At 40.2% G+C, this 23,914-nt stretch overlaps 1 protein-coding gene across 23 annotated transcripts in view; it reads left to right on the top strand.

Moving 5' to 3' along the window:
- The window catches only part of LOC107269770 (dystrophin, isoforms A/C/F/G/H), a 261,027-nt gene that overhangs the window by 4,943 nt on the left and 232,170 nt on the right, over positions 1-23,914 (top strand). For 12 of the 23 annotated variants that reach the window (XM_025087112.1, XM_025087113.1, XM_025087128.1 and 9 more), the window contains 24 exons: positions 11,431-11,492; positions 12,172-12,264; positions 13,185-13,262; positions 13,361-13,453; positions 14,116-14,205; positions 14,297-14,495; positions 14,591-14,739; positions 14,840-15,235; positions 15,352-15,993; positions 16,083-16,202; positions 16,314-16,793; positions 16,855-17,012; positions 17,086-17,453; positions 17,560-17,912; positions 17,988-18,422; positions 18,497-18,649; positions 19,098-19,259; positions 19,621-19,923; positions 19,998-20,141; positions 20,211-20,381; positions 20,458-20,640; positions 20,726-20,842; positions 20,954-21,073; positions 22,276-23,799. In XM_025087112.1, coding sequence (XP_024942880.1) covers positions 11,431-11,492; positions 12,172-12,264; positions 13,185-13,262; positions 13,361-13,453; positions 14,116-14,205; positions 14,297-14,495; positions 14,591-14,739; positions 14,840-15,235; positions 15,352-15,993; positions 16,083-16,202; positions 16,314-16,793; positions 16,855-17,012; positions 17,086-17,453; positions 17,560-17,912; positions 17,988-18,422; positions 18,497-18,649; positions 19,098-19,259; positions 19,621-19,923; positions 19,998-20,141; positions 20,211-20,381; positions 20,458-20,640; positions 20,726-20,842; positions 20,954-21,073; positions 22,276-23,799 — 6,593 coding nt within the window. Of the gene's footprint in view, positions 1-25; positions 97-464; positions 541-2,473; positions 3,056-4,249; positions 4,269-10,683; positions 10,833-11,430; positions 11,493-12,171; positions 12,265-13,184; positions 13,263-13,360; positions 13,454-13,716; positions 13,822-14,115; positions 14,206-14,296; positions 14,496-14,590; positions 14,740-14,839; positions 15,236-15,351; positions 15,994-16,082; positions 16,203-16,313; positions 16,794-16,854; positions 17,013-17,085; positions 17,454-17,559; positions 17,913-17,987; positions 18,423-18,496; positions 18,650-19,097; positions 19,260-19,620; positions 19,924-19,997; positions 20,142-20,210; positions 20,382-20,457; positions 20,641-20,725; positions 20,843-20,953; positions 21,074-22,275; positions 23,800-23,914 lie in introns of those variants that run through there. The other 11 variants (XM_025087116.1, XM_025087117.1, XM_025087122.1 and 8 more) reach the window with 11 other exon arrangements.

The following is a 23,914-nucleotide window of genomic DNA, read 5'->3' on the forward strand; positions in this document are numbered from 1 at the left end:
TTTTTTTTTTTTTTTTTTTTTTTTTTTTTTATAATATGTTTGGTGTCAGATTAAACTTTGAACAGGCCCTGAGTATTGTTACAGCGAGTTGGAGACGTAAGGCTACGTATTTTTAATTAGATAATTCATATAGTTGTATCAATTATTACGTCAATTGTTGATTGCTTAATGGGCGTTACTTGTTCGAATCTTGTAAGATCGACGTCACTAGATCGTTTAGATCGATACACGTGTACGTAGAACTACGCGTTGATGATATTACTCGGTTGTTGACACTGACTGTATTCTTAACAAGAGTGCATTGTGGGAATATATTAATACCAATATAAAGTGCATCAACTCTCATTAAAGCCGGGCGTTTGTAATCTTGTCATCTGTGCCGTGCAATATTTTCCGATTATACGTAAAATTTATCCCCCTTACAACGAGCACGCTGCTTAATGATGTAACAACGTTAATGAGTTGGAAAATATAGATTGATGTTATTGAAAAATGTCTGGGTATACCTGTATAGAGGATTGAGGTTTTATATATGTATACGTAAGAAGGTAATGACGTCGATGCATCTTTGACTTTTGATTCACCGTGATGAAACGTCATTTGCAGTTTAACTGCAGATTTTGTAAAAACCTGTCGCCGATAACTGGTTTTAATATCCGTCGGGCATAACCTTTTTGCAGCTTGTCCATAGACGATCTTACTGCAGTCGGTAATAATATAGATGGGATATTGGATATTCATGAGTTTTCAGATTTCAATTGCACTTAGAAAATAGCGAGACACTGTGGGATTATAGATGGATACTGAGTAGCTTTATAGATTATAACTCGATTTCTATCTTAAAGATGTATGATGATTTTCATTGAAAAATTATTTTCCACAAAGGAGTTAGCCATTTGGTAGCGGAAATCTATTGGGAGATTCCTTTATTTTATTCTTGCTTATGAAACTCCCAAGTTTCCTTTTACTCCACGGAGATTGAACAGTGAATGTATGTATATGCTGGATGAAACATAGATCACTGTACGTAGAGTGTGTGGTACGTGTAGAGTATGTAATGAGGAAACTTTTACGAAATACATCTGACAGGATTTCCATGGAAAGCTGCTTAACGTGTAGTATATTGAGGTTTAACGTAGGGTCATAAGTCACGGATTAGACGTGCCCTGGGCGCAACAATTACAAATGTTTACCACGATATTTCAAAATTTACAGCTTTGTTTTTGGCGTACAGAACTTTGTTGATATTCGCACATACCTATAATTAGAATAGTTGGTTAGTTTTCTATGGTAAAATGTATGTTTGTGTATTTTTGGGAAAATACGGGTTTACCTATCAACGTGATTCATTTTAAATAATTAATTTTTATCCGAGTTGAATATTTTTGCACGTTGTTCTATTTGAAAGAAAGTCGTTAAAAGTGCAAACCATCAATTTTTGGGACACCCGCTATCTCGAAAAGGCCCAGGAGTCTACATTCCTGTTGAGGTAGAAAGGATACCAGCTTCGATTTCTGTTCTCCTGGTTACCTGTTACTTCATGGGCCTTACGGTCCTCTTGCCCCACCTCTCACTTTTCTAGAGTGGGGCCTTACGTGCCCATTTCACCAGACACGTATCCTCAACTCTTCAAGGCCCAATAGTGCAGACGGACGAGACAGCTCTAGGCTTGAGAACAAACACATATTGGTGTTATTGTTGTAAAGCCATAAAAGTGTAACCCCACGTTCTGGAACTAATGCAGCAACTCTTGCGTAGATATAAAAATTAATCGAATTCGTAATTAAGTAATAATAACATTCGCTCCTGATAATAGAATATCAACCAGCGGTATCTATGTACATACATACCTTTGTTAAATATTTCAATTTCACTTTGTCTCAAACGTTCTCTGGAGACATTGCCATGTATAATTCAGCCCGATCCATACCTAGGTCTATAGTGCTTCTTTTTAAATTATCGCAAGTCAGGAAATTTCAATCTCTCCTCGATCAACCGTTAACTAAGTAGGTCCCACGATCCATAAAGCAGTTATCCTTCTGTGATCTTTATTCGTCGCAAACTGTATAATACTTGCGCTCTGGTAGTCACGAAAAAACACAATGACCTCGAAGCAGATACCAACCGCCATAGGACAGACATACCCGATTACGTATGTCCGATTAAGCGATGGATACCTTGATTATACATTAATTCGTAGACATTTGTAGTTCCCATAGCACGCCATATATTGCGTGGGTACCTGTATTGGGCCCATATAAGAATGTATCCTGACTTAGGGCCCTCACCGCGGCATAGACCGAACATGAGATGAACTCAGCCACTAACTCACATCAGAGAGATGAGAATAGTGGCCAATAGTGACAGAGTGAGAATAACGTATAACGAGAGTGGGGGGGAACGACTGACGGAGCGCCGGGCAACATGAAGAATAGGAGTGGGGGACTCTGGGCCTTACGCGTACGCCGTTGCCAGTTCGTTCGATGCTCGGTTAGCCGGCGTTCGAGACTCGCCAGTCGTTCGATACGCGTTGTTCTTGCTCGTGGTTACATCGTCTTTTATTCTTGTGTTTTCAAAACGATCATTCTTTTAGCTTGTGACGTCGTAAGTTCTTCAGTGGCGTATCGGGATGTCGTGTGACCTTGGGTGATCTGTGAGAGGGAAGTTTTAACGTTCGTTGGATAGTACAGAGTCAAAAAAATAATAGGCAGAGTGCAGCTAGTGAAACGGATAACGTGTAGCAACCGGTAACGAGCGTCAGTGAAAATTCTTGACAGTGCAAATCAACAAGTGTGTCCTGGGAGCGGTTGTGAGGTGCCATTGTGAATATGTTAGAGAGCGTGATTCTAACCTAAGTTTCTTTCGGGTGACGAGCTATTATTTTAAAGCTATATCTATGCTGACAGTGGCAGAGTTTCTGTGTCTCTTAATAAAATCGTATGCCGGTCGTCTGTAATCGGAACCAATGTGAATTATTTCATCGGGTATCCTTGGATATTACGTCGACGTTCCGCTGCTGCGTCTCGACGTTCCAAGATGGAAGTCGTCTATATAGGTAGGACGCTTTGCGGTGTTATTATGTGAATAATTGTCATGTGGCACGTGACACCGTAAAGATTTATCTGCGTCTGATCATATCTCTTGGAATTTATCAGGTCATCCATGATCTGGCTTTTCGTTTACATATTGATATATGGACAAGAATTGGCAGCTGTCAGGTGATTGCTTAGATTCTTGCTTTAATCTTGAAACAGAATTCTGACATGGACTTTGCAACGTGACGGTGTAACAATTATGTTTCCTCCGAGGAAACGAAGAATCAGTTCGATGATGTATAAATTTACGTTGACTGTCATTCGACGGACATTGGTCGCTGGGAGGATGTATCACGGAATTCGAAACTTTGCGTGGGGTACAACGTTACCGGCCGATAACAACCGGTTTTCGTAGGGAGAGGCTTTGTCTTTATCCCATTTAAACTGGCTATAAACACAGTTGTCTTCTCGTTCCTGGGTACTGTACACGTGTGCACGACTTGACAAATAAATACCGTTCGTCAGCGCGAAGCAAGTTTATTTGTCGTTTAAATCGCCTTCCTTCTCGAAATACAAATTTGCTTGATACGTGCTGCGTGCTCGATGATGTCAATATACGAATAATGGAGTGCCATTGTGTGTATACAAAGAGTGTAGATTATTCGAATTGCGTATTACTCTTGAACCATTATTTTACTACATAGAACAGTCTTCGAATTCGACTAAAGTAACACGATTATTGGAACACGTCGACTGGCAACTGACATAGACACCTTACGAATTACCTAAGAGTTATCAGAATATCATGAATGGTAGGCAATGAGGTTATCTTTGTTTGGTGTCCAGCTTATCTTATCTCTCAGCTATTTGCTCATGCTCTACGTAAATCGTATACCGTAGGTAAGTTTGCGACTGGGAGGAGTTACGGTTACCGCGCGTTATCGGGGTAAAGATAGAGGGTGACTAATAAAGCAGGTATTTAGCATACATGAACAATAATTCTGTTATTAATTGTAACTTGGTATTTGTTTACGGCACACCCAGTACTTCCGTTTTCTTTTTTTTTTAAATTACTTATACATCGCCACTGCTATTAACAATGCCTTTGGTGAAGTTTCGTCCTATGCCATCAGGTCAACAACCACGTCACACCTACTCTCGGACGGAAACACGCTTCTGCGCTTGAATTGAATACTTGTGTAGTCCAAGCGGGCTCGCATGGAGATCCCATGGGTAAGGCCTAGGGCCACATAATTTTTGTGCTCTCAGATGGTTTTGGGTAGGAACGCATAAGAGTATCTTTATCATGGTAATGGTATCTCGTTGTAAAGTCGTAGGGTCATAACGACGAAGGAAGCAGAGTAGACATACATAGATACATGGAAATCGAAAAATGTTTCTCCGTTTGGTAAGGAGTCTACCAACAGAACATATGTGTTCGTTCTAGTGTGGAATCGCTGGTGGGAGGGGGGTTTCAGGGCTTGGAAATAATAAATTGTTAGTATCGGCAGTAAATTCAGCGTCCCTGAATATTCGAGATAAATTATACTCCCGAGAGAATGTTCCCTCTTCGTGGAATACACCCGTGCCCCAGATATTTCCACTTTATAGGAGTCTCGTCATGTACGTAAGACATAAATTTTGGAAATTCTTTTTTTGAACAATTTATTTCTCTCCCTTATCATATATGACTGGTATCGATTATACTATTCCGGCATCTGGAATAGTTTTTTTTTTTTTACGCATCGACTCTATCGCGGCGCTTTTGCCAAAATTGAGAAAATCGATAAGCATCGTGCACAGGATTGCGTGACGAAATGTCCAGGATAACAATGCCAGGAAAGCGATGACGAGTTTCAAGACACGCAGCTTATAGGCAGGGTACAGTAGGTATCTGTCTTTCCCTTGAAAGAGTATGTGATCCTTCCACACCCAGATCGCCGAATAGTTTCCAAGTTCTTCTAAGGTTCTTAGGAATCTGTAGAATGGACGTCGTTAAAGGAGTGGCTTTACGAACACATTTTTCCAGCCTTCTTTCTCTTGCTTGTCAACCTTAGGGCGGCTAGACAAGACGGTCCCGATTCTTGCGACCGTCACAGGAGACACTTTATCCCACGTCCGCCAAACGGAAAGATCGCTTGAATCGTGAACTCGTTGCATGTGTTATCTCAGCACTTTGGCACGTTGCTTTGTGCTGGAGATCAGTTAAATCGCGAACACATTGCAACCGTGCTATCGCACATGCGAATTTACTGGATTTCAAGGATCTAATTAAATTGCCAAACCAATTTCGAGTGCGATTCAATTTCCACGTAGGGGGGACACGCTTAGGCAATGCCGCCATAGGTTCCGCCAATATATCAAGTCACCGTATTCGTATTGGCTTTGTATCGATAGAGAATTTTGAGGTTTAGCGTTTGCTCCACCGTTCCCACAAATACCATTAATTGTCTTTATTATGGTTGAGGTATTAAGGCTGGCTAAGTTCCTTTTACTATGTGAAACGTGAGCAAATACCACTTTTACGTGGTGCAAACTGCAATAACAGATAACACGAATAAATGAACGTTCTTCATGGATGGCAACTATTCTTGGGTAGTTCGGAAGGATTTTTAGAACGTCAATCGCGTCGATCATGCGTAACGTAACTTTTAACTACTTGATCTCGTTTTTATCTTTCATGGCCTTCTCTCGTACGTTATACGAAAGCGATGTGTTTTGTGTAACCGCGCGTTGGAAAATATGTTTGAAATTTCGCGCCATTACTATCCTTGTCAGGATTGGAATTTTACGTTTCGACACGGTTATCCAGTTTACGGACACGCATAGACGTCAGGCATACACGTAAATTCGTATGTACCAACATACATAGCAGAAACTCGTATAGTAGACGTTTTTCTGGAAATTCCTTCACTCAATGGGAGAATTATTTTTTTGCCTCGAATCTGCCTTGAGAGGCAACGAGAGTTCTTCCAGAAAATATTCTCGAAAGGAAGAAAGTGTTTCGTGGGATTGAAAAAAAAGAATAATATTCTTCGAGCGAGACAGAGATTGCGTTAAAACCTTGATGAACGAGATTTTGTTTCAATTTATTGTGCCATTTTTGTTTATTCAATATTCCACACGTGGCTCGTATGCTATTCGCGATTTAAAAATTTCTTCAAAAACCAAACGTTCAATACATTTTTCTCGAACTCTATTCCCGACGTTACCTATATCACGTGGTAGATGCATCACAATAACAAAATATTTTTTTAATGTGAATTTCCAAAATTTTCTACCCGCCTCTCCCATTGGCCAGACATTCCAATTTTAAACCCGTTGCCCGATGTCATGGTTCCCAAAATTGCCGCGCGCGGCGCACGGTAGTTAATCGTGCCCTTAAATCAAACACCCGACTAAATACTCGTCTGTATATTCACATCGCGTCTCTGTTCGATCTCCATAAAGTACCTTGTACTATGCAATTCTCTTTTCACCTTTCACATAATTTCACCGTTAATGCCAGAGCTACGACACGGTTCCCGGGTGTTGTGTCTTCGCCGGTCGCGCGTATTCGATGCAAATGTCTCGCGCGATTTCGAGAGTTCTTTGAATATTATCTGGGATCGCTTCCTGCCTTTGTAAACGCGTCTGAGCATCGGCAGCCAACTTCGCGCGGTCAGCGTTTACTGCAAGGGAATCCGGGACGACGAGTATTCTAATGCTAGCCGAGAACAATTCTTCTACCCTTATGAATACACTGATTACACGCAGAGGGGTTGCAGCGACTTTCAGTCCTTACGGAAGCGATGCTGCCAACGTCTCCATTTGATTTGGCTGACATTAACCTAGATTAGTTTTGTCTACGTGGCGGGTGGCACGTGTCGTACGTACTTGCAAATGAGCTAATTAGCCAAAGTTAATTAATGCAAAATGCAGAGGGGGTGCCAATAGCTGGACGCGAACGACCGTCTAAGATTGTGACCGTTCGGGGCGTTGCTTCTCACGTGTCTAATGCGTATGAGGTGTACCGGACAGTGGTATAGCGATTATTGTTCTTATAGTAGTGACACGTGAGTTGTTTATCAAGCAGTCATTGTCGGAAATGGAATTACGTTACTTTAGCCGCATGGCTCGTATAAGGGAGGGTCGTTTGTCTTTTCGATTTTCATGGCTGCTGTCTCTGCGCCTCTCTTGCTGGTATTGATATTAATTGTTACGCGGGTGTTTTGCAATCGTGATAGCATTCGAGTGTAATTAGACACGCTAGGATGCCTTCGATTTATTCAATATAAATCCCGCATCTATCGTCGATATGCTCGCTGAACCCTCATAGTGGTAATTCCGTGCGATTGATTGAACACGCTGTGAAGATGCGATGCTTACGTCACTGATCTGCCGATAGTATTAGTTCAATTGATTGTATTCAATCCTTTATGCTTGGCGCGATGACGTGGATAAATAATTTCGCGGAATTAGCAAATTTTTCAAATTTCTCGAAAAACATCGTATGATCGAATTTCGGACCTTTTGTATTTTTCAAACGGTCCGAAACATATCCCGTTATATTTTCAAGCATTTCTTATTTCTTCTCGCGTCAATTTGTCTCGGACGATTCTAAAAATCAATGCGAGAGAAATTGCAAAAAAATATTTTTCTATAGTTTCCATCAACGAAACTACTGTCGATCACACGGGCCCGTAGCTACAAAAAAGAATCATCGGTTAAATTCACGGATATTTAATAATCCCGTGGACGCCGAACGCTGTATGAAATTCAAAGAGCCAGACTGATTTACATCCGTCGACCAAGATATAAACGAGCTTCCCACGTAAAGATAAACTTTCCGATTGCAAATATCTAAAGATAAAAATAACCAAATCCAATAGAGTCTAAACGATTTTTTTTATCGAGAGCTTCGAACGTTCGAAACAAAAAAAATTACATTCGTTTCGTACCCAAAAATTGCCTTTTGCCAGCTGGGTCAACGAAAACTACCATTCTCGTTGTTGTTACCAGACAGTCGCAGTCTGTTGGCACGAGACTGCTATGCAGCTTGAACGTAAGCAAAGGAAACTACACGTCGGCCAACAGATATAAAAAAGGAGTCTGCAGTTAAACTGTTTACTAAAATGGAGTCCAGCCGTCGCCACGCTGACGCTTCATGTGAATTTACACGCATTCGGTCTCGTTCGACCTTATCAAAAGTATCAGCCATGTTAACCATACCAGACATATTAGGCGCATCACAGTCTTCTTACTTATGCAGTCCTGCTCCATTACGCTGATTGACCCGCGTGCTACGCGTAATACCAACAGAAACTAGTAGCGGCACCGCACACACGCCGTGACATAACGGAGAGTCTTGCACTCGTCTGCCATTCCATTGTCGGTTCACTTATTCGAGCAATTACCGAGTAACCGGTCCGTTTGTCCATGCGTGTCCATAAGAGTCTACGTCATTCAAAAGGAAAAGGGTTGAACGAACCGTATGTCGTAACCGCGTTACTACTGTCGGAGGGCTCAAGATAATTACGAAATGTTCTCGTGAATTACATCTAAACTTAGCCAAATGCCAGCTGAACAGCTTTGGCCGTCTTCGCCATACGTCATGGCATCGTTATGCGTGCTTTTACTTATCAGGAGAAACTTGGAACAACCGTTTCGGTGGTTTTCACATTTTTGACAATTTTTTTTTTCTTCTTCCTTCCATTGGCTCTCTCGTTCCCGTTGGTTCGCTGAACGTGGCCGTCTTGGGTATTACGGTTTCGCAGAAAAGCATAAACTGTGACAGTTGCGACGTGAATCGCTTTGAAGATGCGACTCTTAGGTGGAATGAGGATTTATTCTGTCTTATAATATAAATGGCGGGTAACACTCTTTCCTGCCTTGTCAGTTTTTTCCAACGAGAATTTCTAAAAGGATTGAAAAATCTTTCGGCTTGTGGTTAATGGCGGTCGTGACGATTTTTCGTCGTGCATTACATATGGTTACGTGAATACCGGTTGGCGACCACTTCGCTACGGACACGAGATACGGTTTATTATTATAGGTCACGCCTTGCTACTCGCCAAGGGTACTCGTATTTTCCTATGGCCTTGGCGACTATTCTTTTTTTTTTGGACCATCCTCTAAGACCAGATAGATTGACACTTGATCTTCTGGCATTGGTTCCAGGCGATGCTGCATATTTTTTTTTTGTTCACAAGGAACTATCTTATACTCATCAATTTCACTCTTGGTTACATCCGTCATCCTGGTACCACTTGTCGGAGAGGGTCGTGAGAGGCAGTACTCGAGATACTCGATTCGAAGATGGTATTCCTTGGACTTCCTTCTTTAGCAACTCTTCCTTAAGAGCCGGACGTCGAGGATGTGGTACATCCTTCGTGGTCCACCTCTTGTTCCACTTGAGAGTTATTAAAATCAACCGGCTTCATTTTCATTATGGTGATATTTGGGTTCAATTTCTATTTTCTCAAAATTCTTACAGATCTATCCAACCGTCGTTTTCATCCTTTACGATATTTTTATTTATTTTTGACATAATCATAGCTTTGCTTCACTTGGATCAATCCTGATTCCTTTGACCCGACAATGATTGCGTCTCCGTTTATACGTACCGAACGGAGACGACACGTCGAGATGCAAAGAAATTACCAGCAAGAAACCAGTTGAAGACCATATTGGGGATTGCATGGTTTCACGTAGTATATTTACCTGGCCATTGCTTCGGTTTCAGCGTCAAGACGTTCTCGGTCGTTTCTGCAGGCGTAGCCAGACGGTAGCAACGGATGCACCGTACTGATCTTACGGCTTACTTTACTTCGAGTACGTGATCCCCATTTACGATCAGAATGTAGGAGAAGTCCGTCGGTTTGTTCTATCATTTCTCTATCCTCTCTCTCTCTCTCTCTCTCTCTCTCCCCTTCTCGCTAAGCTCTTACATGCTTCTCTCGTTCGTGTTCGTTCATTCATTCCTACAGTGACCGTACCTGCTGCATTTCTCAGTGCATTTCTGCACCTGAGGCTCTCCCCGTTCCGTTTCATCATCCTAGGAAAGAATCTTTGCCGCTATGTGCGTTACGTATCAAACTTCAAAGAGACAAACCTTTTCAGTACCAACACAGTTTTGACTCGTAGCTCGTGTACCGGTCGACCTAAATTTCGTGAGTTTCCTAGTCGAGCGAGATATATGGGGGTCAACGAGTGTTAACGCGCTGGACGAGACTGATGCTGTCACGTCGATAATTAACGATAATTATTCTTTCTTTCGTTACGGAGTTTGCATTTATTCAATCGCACGAACGAGGCTCGTGTACTCGACTGTTACACAGCTGGAGTTACCAATTGGGACTTTATAGGTTAGTCGGTATGGAGAATAGGTTTTCTTTTATTCTTTCTAGTATTAAGCTACTTACACTAGATTCGGAGTTAACGTACCACGATATCGAGGTAGTAACCTTACGGTTTATGTACTTTCCTCGCGGGAGACCTTCCGCACGCGTTTCTAGGTAAACTGTCCGGAACGGAGGGATGATTTTATTTTGAATCTATAGTTGAAACGGTATTTCTTTTTTTTTTTTTTTTCGAATAACGTGAATAGGGGCGATTTTTGAAATTTCGATATTCATCTGTCTGGATTTGGCGTGATTTCACGTGTGACGTCTGCACTTTGAAATTGACACTTCTGTATACGTTTTTGATAACGCTTTATCTAAATTTTGGATTTTACTCGATCAAATTAATTCCAGTTACTTCGCCTCTACTCGAAAAGCACTTTTGGAATGGTAGCGATGCGATCAAATTCGGAAGGTAAACCACACGTGTACAAGATGCAGTTTGCTCCAAAGTGCTGTGTTTGTACTGACACAGGGAGTTTCGCGTGGGAATATATGAGTTAGTTAGATTGTTGACCGACGATATCGCATAAGAAAATAGACGGGAAATTCTTAACGAGCATTCTGGGGGAAAGCTTGTTTAACTTGTTTTCCAAAGTAAAATTACATAATTTTTAATTTATGGAAAAATTCGTTACCCAACTTTTGTCTTTACGTTTCTGGTTGAAAAAAAAACGTAATATCGAATGGCACGAAAAGATGTTAAAAAATATATTTTTCTTACACAGTACGTCGGTTCTTATGGTATAATTTTCAGATGCTTTACGTGCAAAAATATTAGACAACCATTGGCGAGATGCACCGGTAGATATAATTGACGTTTGCTTAGGTGCATACAAATGGAATGTAAATAACGAAGAATTCGTTGATCCATTATCGTACGATGCACCCGAGACGATAATGGAACACTTGAATAATCAATGATCATATTCTCCATTCAGTCTATGAATTGAACCCCATTAATCATTGATATCAGTTTGGCCACGTATTTCTCATTAATTTAACATTTTCAGACGAACGGGAAGATGTGCAGAAGAAAACTTTCGCCAAATGGATAAACTCCCAGCTACTCAAGGTAAAGTAACCGCGATACCTGCTTACTAATTGACGCCGTATTCAAATTGGAGGTCTCGTTCGACGTTTCAACTCGCGTTACTACATTGATTAATTAATTAGCGTAATTAACGACTTTTTCGAGTAATTTTTCGATATATTCGCTAAGATCATACAGAATTTCGTGAAATCTTCTCGCTACCGCGAACATACTATACTTTCTATTCTTACAATCTTCGTGTCCCGTGCGTCCGAGAATTTTCGCTAAATTCCCACAAGAGACTTATTGATATACCTATATACATACAGTCATTGTCCCGACGACTTTAATTGTTGCTTCGCCGCAAGAATCTTGGTGGCTTTTAATTCACAGGTCACGTTCCTTTCGTTAGCCAATCGATTCGTAAAATGTGCGGAATTTGCGACTCGTGTGTAAAGTACTGTACGGCGTACCTGAGGACATTTAACCCCCTATCTCTCGTGCACACGTGCGTCTGATTTGACTTTTCGAAAGAATTTTAGCCGTGTAGGACGTAAAAACTTGTTAGTCATGCAGTCTATGTTGTTCGCCCCCGTTACCGGATTCCAGTAACGTAATTTTAACCGACTCCTTCACTCGCAGTGGTAATTATTCTAGCGTGCATGTATATACATATATATATACATACTGATATAAAAATTCTTGGCTTTATATTTCGCAGAATCATCACGAACCAATCGCAGATCTCTTTGTCGATCTGAGAGATGGAAACCGTCTTCTCTCGCTACTGGAAGTCCTCACTTCTAAAGCATACGTGAGTATACGTTATAGTATCTCCATATATTATTATTATTTTAATTTCTCAGCAATTGGCTGCATCGTTAAACGAAAGTACTATATGGCTTTCTAGAAAGACGACTGTCATGGTTACATGGTGCAATACGAATCGCCATGCTGTATCGCGTGTAATTATAAATGACTTACTGTCTAGAGGAAACGTAGGCGTATGTATATATGCATCTTTGAGTCGAATTTGAATGACTCTGCATTTGTTCTATAGCTACGATTATAACTGAGCTCCATTTGGAAATGAAGTAATGGCTGATTTTAAATGACGCGAACACCGATTTAAACGCTTCTGGCGATGACTGTCTGTTTGCTCCTGAACGTCAACTGTATTCATAGTCTTCGCGGCTCCTGACGCTGATTGCGTATGGAATTCTTAACGATGATCTTGGAATTCGAGCGATTCTTCACACTCTTCGTGATGCTGAAGATGGGAGACACGTGACGTAATCAGTTGTTGCGAATAACCCTGTAGCTTGGGTGCCGTCGATGCTGTTGCTTACGTGCAGTCAACGTCAATTAGTCGTCATTGGAATTATAAATGACGGAGTATCGGACGAGCTGCAGCTACCATCGCTATTAGGGGATGGTACCTTAAATGATTTATGAGGGTTGTTCTTTCTTGAGATATTTTTTTTTTCTTTTTTTTTTCGTGATTTTCATACCAGCCACTGTTCTCCCTTATAGTGTATTCCGTTCAGGTGCATGCTGTTTGTTGAAAATTCTGCATAAACATGACGATAATCGATGGAAGAGAGGCGTAGAAATGCCATGTGCATAGTGCACCTTTGTTTACGTTTTATTTTTCTACTTTTTATTTTTTAACGTAACTGTTAGCCATTCTTGACTCGTCTCGTCTCATGCTGGAATTACTGTTTGATATTGCAGAAAAGGGAACGCGGTCGGATGCGAGTTCATCATTTGAATAACGTTAACAAGGCATTGCAAATTCTCGAACAGAACAACGTAAGTGATAAACGCTTTAACGATTTTCCGTCTGGAATTCTAATGTCTAGGGAGGAACTGTGAAAGACTTAATGAATAAATTGTTAATTTACTTTCAGGTGAAACTCGTCAATATCAGCAGCAACGATATCGTCGACGGCAATCCGAAATTAACGTTGGGTCTGGTCTGGAGCATTATTCTTCATTGGCAGGTGAGCTTCGATAGTCTAATTTGACGTGATTCGTGTGAGGAAAAAAAATGAGTGAACGTCGTATCGAGATTATTGATCGTATTTCGAAAAAATAGGTCAGCGAAAATAAGAAAAAAATTACTTGCTTTATCACCCCTACGATCGAAGCGCTCGATCAATTCCACGTGATACTACGTCCACGTATAAAGTTTCGTATTGGAAGAGAAGACATTGCGTCATGTAAACCCCTACTGCCCAGTCCGGTATTGAAAAATTATTGGAGATTCCTTGAAAAGCTCGAAGACAATAGTTACACCGATCGTTTGAAAATTGTACCCATCAAGCGGCGATAATTGAACGAACCAAAGTGCAATTACCTTGGGAAATTCGTAAGCATTTAATTGCATACAGTAGATAAAAAAAAATGGATAACACTATTGTCATTTGGTTAATTCGTATTTACTTTGTATTTTTTATATTACGTAAGTGACGTTGGGTATAAATAATACTTGTATCATAGATGTCCATTGCTAAATGGATGTATCATCTACTTATTACAATTCTGTTTTCATACTAAAGACACTATAAAGTATCAAACAGACCTTGGAGTCTTGTTGCAATGCCGCATTCATCGAGATTCATTATAATCGATGAAAATAGAGTAACGAATTACTTGTGTATAGGTTCATTACCATCTGAAGGACCTGATGACGGAATTGCAACAGACAAATTTGGAAAAAACCCTTCTAGCCTGGTGTCGTCAAAATTCTCAGGTAATAACGTGCAGTGTGAAATTTTCATGTAAAAATTAACGAAATCGTATCCTTTGTCATTACTTTTTACATAATGATTCATTTGTTTCAGAATTATCCCGGTGTTGATATTAAGAACTTCACCACGTCGTGGTCTGATGGGTTAGCCTTCAACGCTCTTCTTCACAGATGGAAACCGCACCTGTTTGACTTCAACAACGTCGCTCGTAAACATCCTAACGCTAGGCTCGATCATGCTTTCCGTCTTGCCCAGGAACATCTTAATATCGAGAGACTTCTCGATCCAGAGGGTAATTAATAGTTTGGATCAATTGTACATAGCAGTCAACTTATGCTTTTTATTAATCAACATAGATTGTTCTTCATTTCGTTATGTATTTGGCAGATGTTAATACGTCGGTGCCAGATAAGAAGTCAATAATGATGTACGTCATGTGCCTCTTTCAATCCTTGCCGCATTCTGGAGATGACGTTGGTGATATAGCTCTTTCCGTAGCTAGTGATTCCAGTCCTGTAACGACGCCTGGAGTAGAGGTACAGATTGTAGAATTGACGTTTGTCTTGGCTTTGCGTTAATGAACAATGTCTGAGGATCAATGATTTTCTTACTAATCATACTTTGTTCCTGCCTTAGAGCTCTTTGTCGTTCGCAAATTTCGGTATGCCGAGCTCGCGACCTATGAGTCTTGCCACTAATGTCTCAGTGGAGCTTGGTGGTTACCAAGTTGCCCTGGAGGACGTACTAACATGGCTTTTGGAAGCGGAGGATAAATTAAACCACGCTCCGGAACCTGGCGCTACTTTGGATACATTGAAGCAACAATTTCACGAGCACGAAACCTTTTTAATGGAACTGTCACGGCATCAGGATGGAGTTGGCGCTGTCTTAGAGGAAGGGGCGCGACTACTTGCCGAGGGGGGTTTGCAAAAGGATGAAGAGCACGAAGTTCGTGTTCAGATGTCCTTGCTTAATTCTCGGTGGGAAGGACTTAGGATGCGTGCCATGGAGAGACAGTCTCGAATACACGAGGTAAATAAGATATCACTTGATGCTGTACTAGTTTGTTATCTTATTTAATTAAACGCGTCCAGATTGTACGGCATCGTAACACGCTTTGATGTAGAGATATCTTGTTATCTGCCAAGGTTCTGATGGAGATGCAACAGAGCCAGCTGGACTCGCTTAGGCAGTGGCTAACGAAAACTGAGGATAGAATTTCGCATATGGCAGCTGTTGAGCTTAATCAATCAGGATTGGATGATCAGATGAATCAATTGAATGAACTGGAGAAAGATATAGAGCAGCAGCAACACATTGTGGATGGTTTGCGGAACATGGTTGTTGTGGTCGACGAAGAGAACTCCGAAGCTGTTTATGCCCAGATGGAAGATCAGCTGTCCGCCTTGGGCGAACGTTGGACGCATATTTGCCAGTGGAAGGAGGAGAGGGGTCAACGCCTCCAATCGTTAGCCTCACTGTGGAAGGATTTAATGGAAGATTATAAGAAATTGGTAACCTGGCTCAACGAGACGGAAATTACTTTAAAGCAAATGGAAGCGAACCCCGCTTCCGAGATTGGCGAAGTTCTTGAGCGAATAAAGAAGCTGCAGAAGCTTAAGATAGAAATGGACTTTAATCATCAGAAGTTAACGACACTGCAGAGATCTATCCAGGAATTGGAGGATAAGGGCACTTCCTCAGAGTATGCAAGCATATTAGAGAAAATTGAGAATCTGCAAGATCAATGGGATGCTGTTGGTCAGATTATGGAAGTACAGAGTCAGAGGGTAAGAAGGCATATTCTTAATTACATTATCATTCTCATTCAGATTGGTAAGAATTATCAATTTATATGCCGTCGTGTCCTGTTCATCAGATATCGAGTTCTGGATTCGAATTTGATTTGAAACCTCTTACTGAAACGAGAGTCACCGGCAACGAATGGATGTCTGAGACCGTCACCAGGATCGCCTACAAGGAAGAAATTGCAGCTGCGGTTAGTATTTCATATATATTTCTATTATATAAATATTGTTTTGTAATTACGTATATTTTTGTTACTGGATTAGTGTTCCTTGGGTATTTGTTTATTATATTCCATTTTCAGACCTCTCCGCATAGCGACTCCAAGAAACGTCGCATTGCCAGTACGACAAGACAGGAATTCGATACGGCATTAGTTAATTTATATAAGTGGCTAGACTATATTGATTTAGAGATTGGTCGATCCGAAGGTGTTTTCGATGAACTGAGCGTGGAGGAGAAAAAAGTTGTTTATGAGGATAGTTTGGCCGACGTGGAATCGCACAAAGCTGAATACGAAAAAGTTCTTCAACTAGGAAAGCAATTGATTGATGAAATTAAGCAGGAAAACGAATCGGCCGAAGAAGAGGAGCAGAAAGTTCGCGATCTTATGCATTGCTGGAATGCCAGAAATAACCGACTTCAAGAGATTAAAGAACGAATAGATTTCTTAATGAACCTTAAAAAATTCCACACGGATCTAGCAAGTTTGCGTTTAATGCTAGATGGTTACTTGAAATGGTTCGATGGAAATCAAAAGAATACCCAAATAGAGATATTCAGAGTAAGTTTTTCAATTCGTTAAATGATTACTTTTGATGCTAACGACTGTTTATTCGGTTTAGGTAAAGATGAAGTCAATGAATTCCCACGAAGATCGCATGAGGAAATTAATAAGTAAAGGACAGGAATTAATGGAAAATCCAGCTGCTGGAGAAGACAGTGGTGCCGTTGATGCTGATATAAAGAAACTCATTTCTAGCTGGGATGAGTTGTTGAAAAAGTGAGTGAACTCAATAAGAAAATATCTTTTATTTAAAATATTGTGTGAATCATCATAACGAAATATTGTACAGGCTCTCGGATAGACTCACGGAATTAAACAATGCTATTGACAAAACACCACCTAAAAAGTACATTGATACAATGGCCGCTCTTGTGTCATTCATAAATAACGTAGAAGGCGTTCTGCTCTCCGAGCATGCAATTATGTCTGATGAGAAGACAATGGAGGAACAGCTCAGGAAGTTTAAGCAACTTCAAAATTCTTTAAAGGAACATCAGGATAACTTCAGTTACGTTAACAGTACAGGTCAGGAACTAATTGCAAAGATGAATACTGACCCTCAAGCGCAGAGACTCAGAGAGGAATTGCAAGATCTAAATACGAAATGGAGCGACATTCCAATAATTCTTGAAGAGAGGCAACAAAAATTAATAAAAGGTATTTAGTGATGATCCATTGATTATTGTTCTAATAGCAGTAAAAGCAAGAAAAACAATTATACAATATTTATTCATTTTATGCTTTTTGTTACTGTTTCTCCTAGATATTGATTCTCTGAAAGAGTTCAATGACGAACTCAAAAGCTTGGAAAACTGGTTAGAAGAATCTACAAGATATCTTGAGGAAGTATCTGAAGATGCTCTCGTTAACGACGTGAAGACAACGGAATTTAAGCTCGAGCAAATTCGCAAACTTTCCAATGAAATAAACAAGACCAAGCCACGGATTGAGAGTTTGCAAACATCCACGAATAGACTGCTCGAGAACTCCGAGCCAAAGTTCGCGAATATTTTGAACGATAAACTCGAGGCTATATCCCATAAATGGCACGGAGTTGTTGATGGTACGAAAATTCAAGGTGATAAATACGAAAACGCTCTCAGGAAGAACGACGAGGTATTGTTATAAATAGTAAAAGATAATTTTTTTGGAGTCATACAAATTATTGATACATTACTTGTTTCTCGGTAGATCATTAATGGAATTGATGACTTCACAAAGTGGCTGGCAGGTTTGGAAAAGGAAATACCAGCTGAGTCTAAGATAACTTCTTCCGTGGAACTGTTTCAAGTTCGTGGTCGTTATCAGATACTTAAAGACAAGGTCGATAAACGCGTGGAGGAGTTTCGAAATCTCAATGAGATGGGGAATGATAAATTGTTAAGCTCCGAGGGATCTTCCGTACAAGAACTTGGACGACGATTTACCTATTTGAATGCAAGATGGACGGATGTCACGGATCGTATTTATGAGCGATACAGGCAGCTTCAGAACGCGAGTCACGAATATGGAGAATTTCGAGCTTTAGTTGCCCAGGAAAGTGATTGGCTGGATAAGCTTGATAAAAGATTGAAAAAGTCAACGAAGAGTGCAGCCGATGCTGAAGAAATTTCAGAGGAACTGGACGTAAGTTATCAAGTCTCATCGATTTGTACAAAATTCTTCTTATTATCTAAAACACATATAACATTCAATTTCAGGATCTAGAAAATTACGTGCGAAATCATCTAGAATCTCGATTCTCAAAAATCCAAGAAATTGGTAAACAACTCGTGGAAAACGACATAATGACACAATCCATTCAAACAGACGTAGAGGCTTTAACAAGTCGGTGGGAAAATTTAAATAAAAAGGTAAAAATAAGTTGACCACATGATTACTAGTCGTTACTAATATTAAAATATTCTCATCATTTCATCGGATACACATATCTCACAATGCTTGGAATGTGGGGATCATCATCTAAAGAAACGCTTACGCTTGTGTAAGCAAACCATTGGCTTCCCATTGAATAACTGCATGTAAACGATCCAGTCAGTAAAAGAATGATTCACGTTTGATTATATCGCATCAGTTACGCACATGAAAATTTATGTTATCGTCATTATAATTTATTGCAAGCAATATCAAAAGTTATTAAAGTTTTTAAGATAAAGCTGTTTATTATTTGTCACATGGGCAACTTTTAGCGATTGGGCGTTATAGCCAAATGCATAGAATAAAAAGATATTTTATGGGAATTGTGGAGTTGCTTCGGCGCATATGACAGAGGTAGAAAGATAGAGTTGTGTTGTTGAGTAGGCCGGGGAACGGGCGAAGCTGTTGGAAGGATCAGTGAAGCAAGCTCAACAATCCGAAGGGCGCATACTAGCTCTTCAACATTCCTTAACGCAAGTAGACTCCGTACTAACTGCACGTCTTGACTGCGACCTCACTGCTGACGATTTGCCACATGACTACCAGGTCTGTCACGATTATTATCTTTTACTTATATCGTACCTTCTCTATCGACAATTCGGAAATTAAAGATAGTCAAATAGATAATAGGTATTTTTTTTTTCAAAATTCTCATCAACATTAAATATATAGACTACAATCATGAACCTCGTGGATAAGTGTGTTTTTATATGACAGCATGATGCATTGTTATAGCATGAAACATATTTTTTTGACAATTTTCGTGTGCATATTGTCATTATATGTCAATGTTTGGTAATGACAAGTGTTTACTTGTATAGCATGAAAGCGTTTTTAACGTCAAAGGTATAACAAGTCTTATCGTATTACACAAACATTGAGATTTTTTATAAATAATTGCGTGCAGAAATTAATGGAGGAGATGGAAAACCAGCAGAGTACTCTTCAAGAAATGGCAGCTCAGGTCGAAGCTTACAAGGCTGCTGGGAAGAATGAAGCTGCTGTTAGATTGCAGGAACAAACGTCATTGATTGAACAAAAGTTTAATGAGGTTCAAAGGAAGTTCCAGCGTTTCCGCTGTCCTACCAATCTTGAGCCCAGACTGTCCAGGGCCCTTAGAGAACTTAGAGGTATTGAGGAAGCTACGTGTTTGTTGGAACTGTCGTCTGAGGATCCCGAGGCTATTGAAGGCCAACTCAAACATTGTTTGGTAAATATAATAAGTATTGTACGATAAGTCAAATGGACTAGAATGATACTCACGGATCCAACTTTCTGTTATAGCGATTTTATCAGACGCTGAGTGAAATTAAAAGTGAAATTGAGAGCATCATCGTAACTGGCAGAATGTTGGTTGAAGATAGGAACGTTCCCGAGCCAGAAAAGTTTTCGAAACGCATCGACACACTCAAGGAATTGTATAATAAAGTATGTACATTTTCAAATACAATTATTCACATTAAAAGTATCTATAAATAAATCTTTTTTCACTTGTAGCTCGGACTGCAAATAACAGAATCGAAATCTACTTTGGAATCTGCATTGGAGTTATCTCGTGACATTTATAAACACATGACGTATATTAACATGTCTGTGGACAGTATAAATAAGGAATTGGATACACAGAAGAATATGCCTGATTTACCAGTGAACGCGATATACGTAACAGTACGTATTTGTTTGACATTAATATCTTGCTTTTTAAATGCTTCTAAAAAACGTTTATGCAATATTTTATTGACAGGAAACTCTAATGGAAGTCATTCCGCGTTTGAACGTTGTAAGAGATAAATTATTCCGTTCTCAAGATGAGTTTTCAAAACTATGTGATCCAATGTATCTGGAGCAGCTGAAGGAAAGGATATCCGATGTAATGACTCGATTAGCAAATACCGAAAGAAGATTGCGACTCTGCAGTGGGTCAGAGGTAAATTACTGGACAATAAATACAAACTAAACATGATTATAAATTCATATTACACTATATTAATGAAAATTATTAAATTTCTTAGGATGAGCCTAATGTCGATGAAATAAATGCGTGGTTGATGCAAACCGAAGAGAAATTAAATAAGCTGGATGCTGTTCCGATGGACCAATTGAATGAGCAACATTTTGAAGAATGCAAGGTAACAACATTGAATTTTTAGATTGCGGTTTACGATCGAAATTTATTCATTATTATAATAAGTTATTTGAAAAATCTTTATTGAGATTTTACTCTGCTTTTTGGCTGTCAGGCTATACAGAGTGAAATGAAAGAGACAAAACCAAAAGTCACCCAGCTCCAACGTTTCTCATTTTATCCAAAAGTTGCGGAGGTTTGCGACAAGTGGGAGGATATTTCCAACAGAATACAAGTACGTAGGAATTATTGCGTCTCCTTCTACAAGACGATAGTACTTTCTTGTCAGTTCTCTACAGTAAACATAACTTATTATTCTCAATCACTCATTGCTTATCATTCGTGGCTTATAATGTGCTTTGCACTGTTAACATTTGGTACATGCAATTCTTGTGCTTCACTGTACCTACTATTTATTACTCTGTACATATCTACGTATACAGAAAATGGGTAAATTGATTTGTCAGCAATATTTACAGTTTCATGAATCTAAAGTATTACATGAATTATATGTCCTTTTTCTGTACGTAGCGTACGACTCTATCCCAAAGTTGCTGACGCACTTTCGCTTACATTTTTCTTCTATCATTTTTTTTTTGTTCTCGTCAATATTCCTGCTCCACGGTAATAAATCATTCTAGAAGTTACGATCCCTATAATTTGTGTTTAAACATTCTCACCGCTGTTTCAATTTTTTTCTTTGAATAATAGTAAGTTCATGAGTATAATTGGTATACATGACTGTAATTTATTATCGTCAACGCTTCGGCACATTTCTAATGGACTTACAGATCAGTACTGTAATACATTTATAATTGTAGTCTATTACTAATAGATTCCTGTAACATTATGGTATAGATATGTTATTTAGACATAAATAATGGACGGCTAGACGACTGTTCGATGTGACTGCATTGTATGATACTGTGTGATTGACGACATATGCGCATCATAGTATTATTACGTTCTTGTCCAAGAGGTGTCTTCTGCTTGTCAAAGGTACTAGCTTAACGAATACGTCACAAGTCTATGTAAATAATGCAATCGGCACGAAATAGAAAATACGTCCCTGGTGGCTGGATCGGACGAATCATATAGTCTTATCATCAAAATAACACGTGGAATTGTCTCTCCCCTCAGAAATATGGATGTGACTTTGAACCCCCATACGGAAGCGTGAAAGTAAGAAGGTACAAATATTTAAGGGAAGAAAGTAGTTTAATGCGAAAACACACGAAAGACGTTGCACTGGTGATGGACATAGGTGGAGCAAAAGCAAAACGAAACATACAACAACAAAATTCAGCTTGATTTGCACAGCGCATACATAGTTCGCCTCATTTGGCCTGGCTTAGTATTGTCATCCCCCATTAACACGCTCTTTAATCTAACTGGCGCTTCACTGTGAAGTTACTGTTAAGAATAATATTTTCGCAGGAATGGATACACAAGATCACTGATAGTTTATTGATTAAGAGTAAGGCAGGTGATACGAAGGGGAGAGACACTCTGGGGCAGAACAGATTGCCTAAAGAGATAAATCATGACACGCAGTTCCTTCGTAAGAAAGAAATGAAACTAGTAGACGAGGATGAAGAGATGTATGGAATAGGCTATCTAAATCCTGCCTTCGATGATAATCAGGCCACTGCTCCCGTAACCCCTGAAAGTTCACCAATAGATATCCCACTTCGAAGTCGCAAGTCTTCTGCAAAGACAGAGAAAGCCAAAGCCAGGCTGATTGACGCTAGCAGAACAGTCAGAAGAAGATTAGACATGAGTTCGATACCTGACGTGGTGCAGACGTCTCAGCCACAGGCATTCACTTCGGATGAAGAATCCTCTTCCTCGCCGCCATCCGACAGAGATCCTCGTCCCGCAGACGACGACGAAGAATTCTTCCTAGCCAAGAATAGCAAACTGTTCTCTCAGGTCTCTACGAACACATTAACTGCGACGGACGCGAAGCCTATCAAACTGGTCCGGGCGCAGCCCAATTCATTTCACGTTGTTGAAGTGAAGGAAATGGAGATCGTCAAGTCGGTGGCATCGCCTGAAGATCACGTGGTCCTGCCGAGTGCCAATGTCAGTGTAGAGCAAATGCCTCAGGTTGTCGAGAGAGTTGAGATCATAGAGGATACGGAAACCGAACCGGAGTCTCTTGATACGGATTCCGAGGAACGCGAGAACAGAGTCAAGATGTTGGGATTGTCTGGTCACTGCAGTCCCGTAGTGAAGAAGAAGGAACTGATTCCTATATTAAAAAAGAAGAGAGCATCAGACCAGGCTGCTGTGAAGAACACCAAGAAGCTGACTCTGAAGTTGGATATTGGAGATGGAAACGCCGATCTGTCGAAATTCTTGGATGAGGCTCTGAAAGCACCGCCTAGGGTTTTGGTATCTGGATTCAAAGCTTCACGTATGGTCACCGCGACGCCACCCTCGACGCCATCCCAGGAATCAGCCTCGGTTAGTTTGCAAATTATAGATAGAGTTGACAAGACTGAGAGAACTGCTGTAACAACTTGGAAGGACACTGAGAGCGTTGCTGAATATTTGATACTGGATGACAATCAGCCGCACCCCAGTCAACAGGATGCCGTTAGTGAGAAATCTGAGGTTGGCTCATATACTGGTACCAGGAGGAAACAGCCGGAGAAATCTGTCGAAGCGAAGGAAGTGACCTTCTCTGGGGATATTCAGTTTTCTGAAACTTACGAAATCGCTTGTAATATGCGCTCGAACGAGAGTAGACAGTATCGAAAATCACCGTTGCCAAAGAGAATGAGGAGTTTGTCATCTGACGATACTTTTGAAGATTGTGACAGTTTTTATGGAAGTGACAAGGAGACTGATGACCCTGTCATTTTTTCGGACGATACCGAGATCGATGTTGGTAGCTCCAGCTCGGAGGGCGAGGACGCTAGCTTAGGAGAACATGTTGAACACCTCTTGGACAAGGTAATGCCGCAGGCTCCTTGCTTTGCCATCAGACTATTGTGCCAAGTATTATGCAATTAACGATGCATTCACATGTCGCAGTAACTTTCATTATTTCGATTATAATGCAGTAACT

This window comes from Cephus cinctus, unplaced genomic scaffold (assembly GCF_000341935.2).
Source record: "Cephus cinctus unplaced genomic scaffold, Ccin1 Ccin1_scaffold0690, whole genome shotgun sequence".
NCBI classification, from domain to species: Eukaryota; Metazoa; Arthropoda; class Insecta; order Hymenoptera; family Cephidae; genus Cephus; species Cephus cinctus.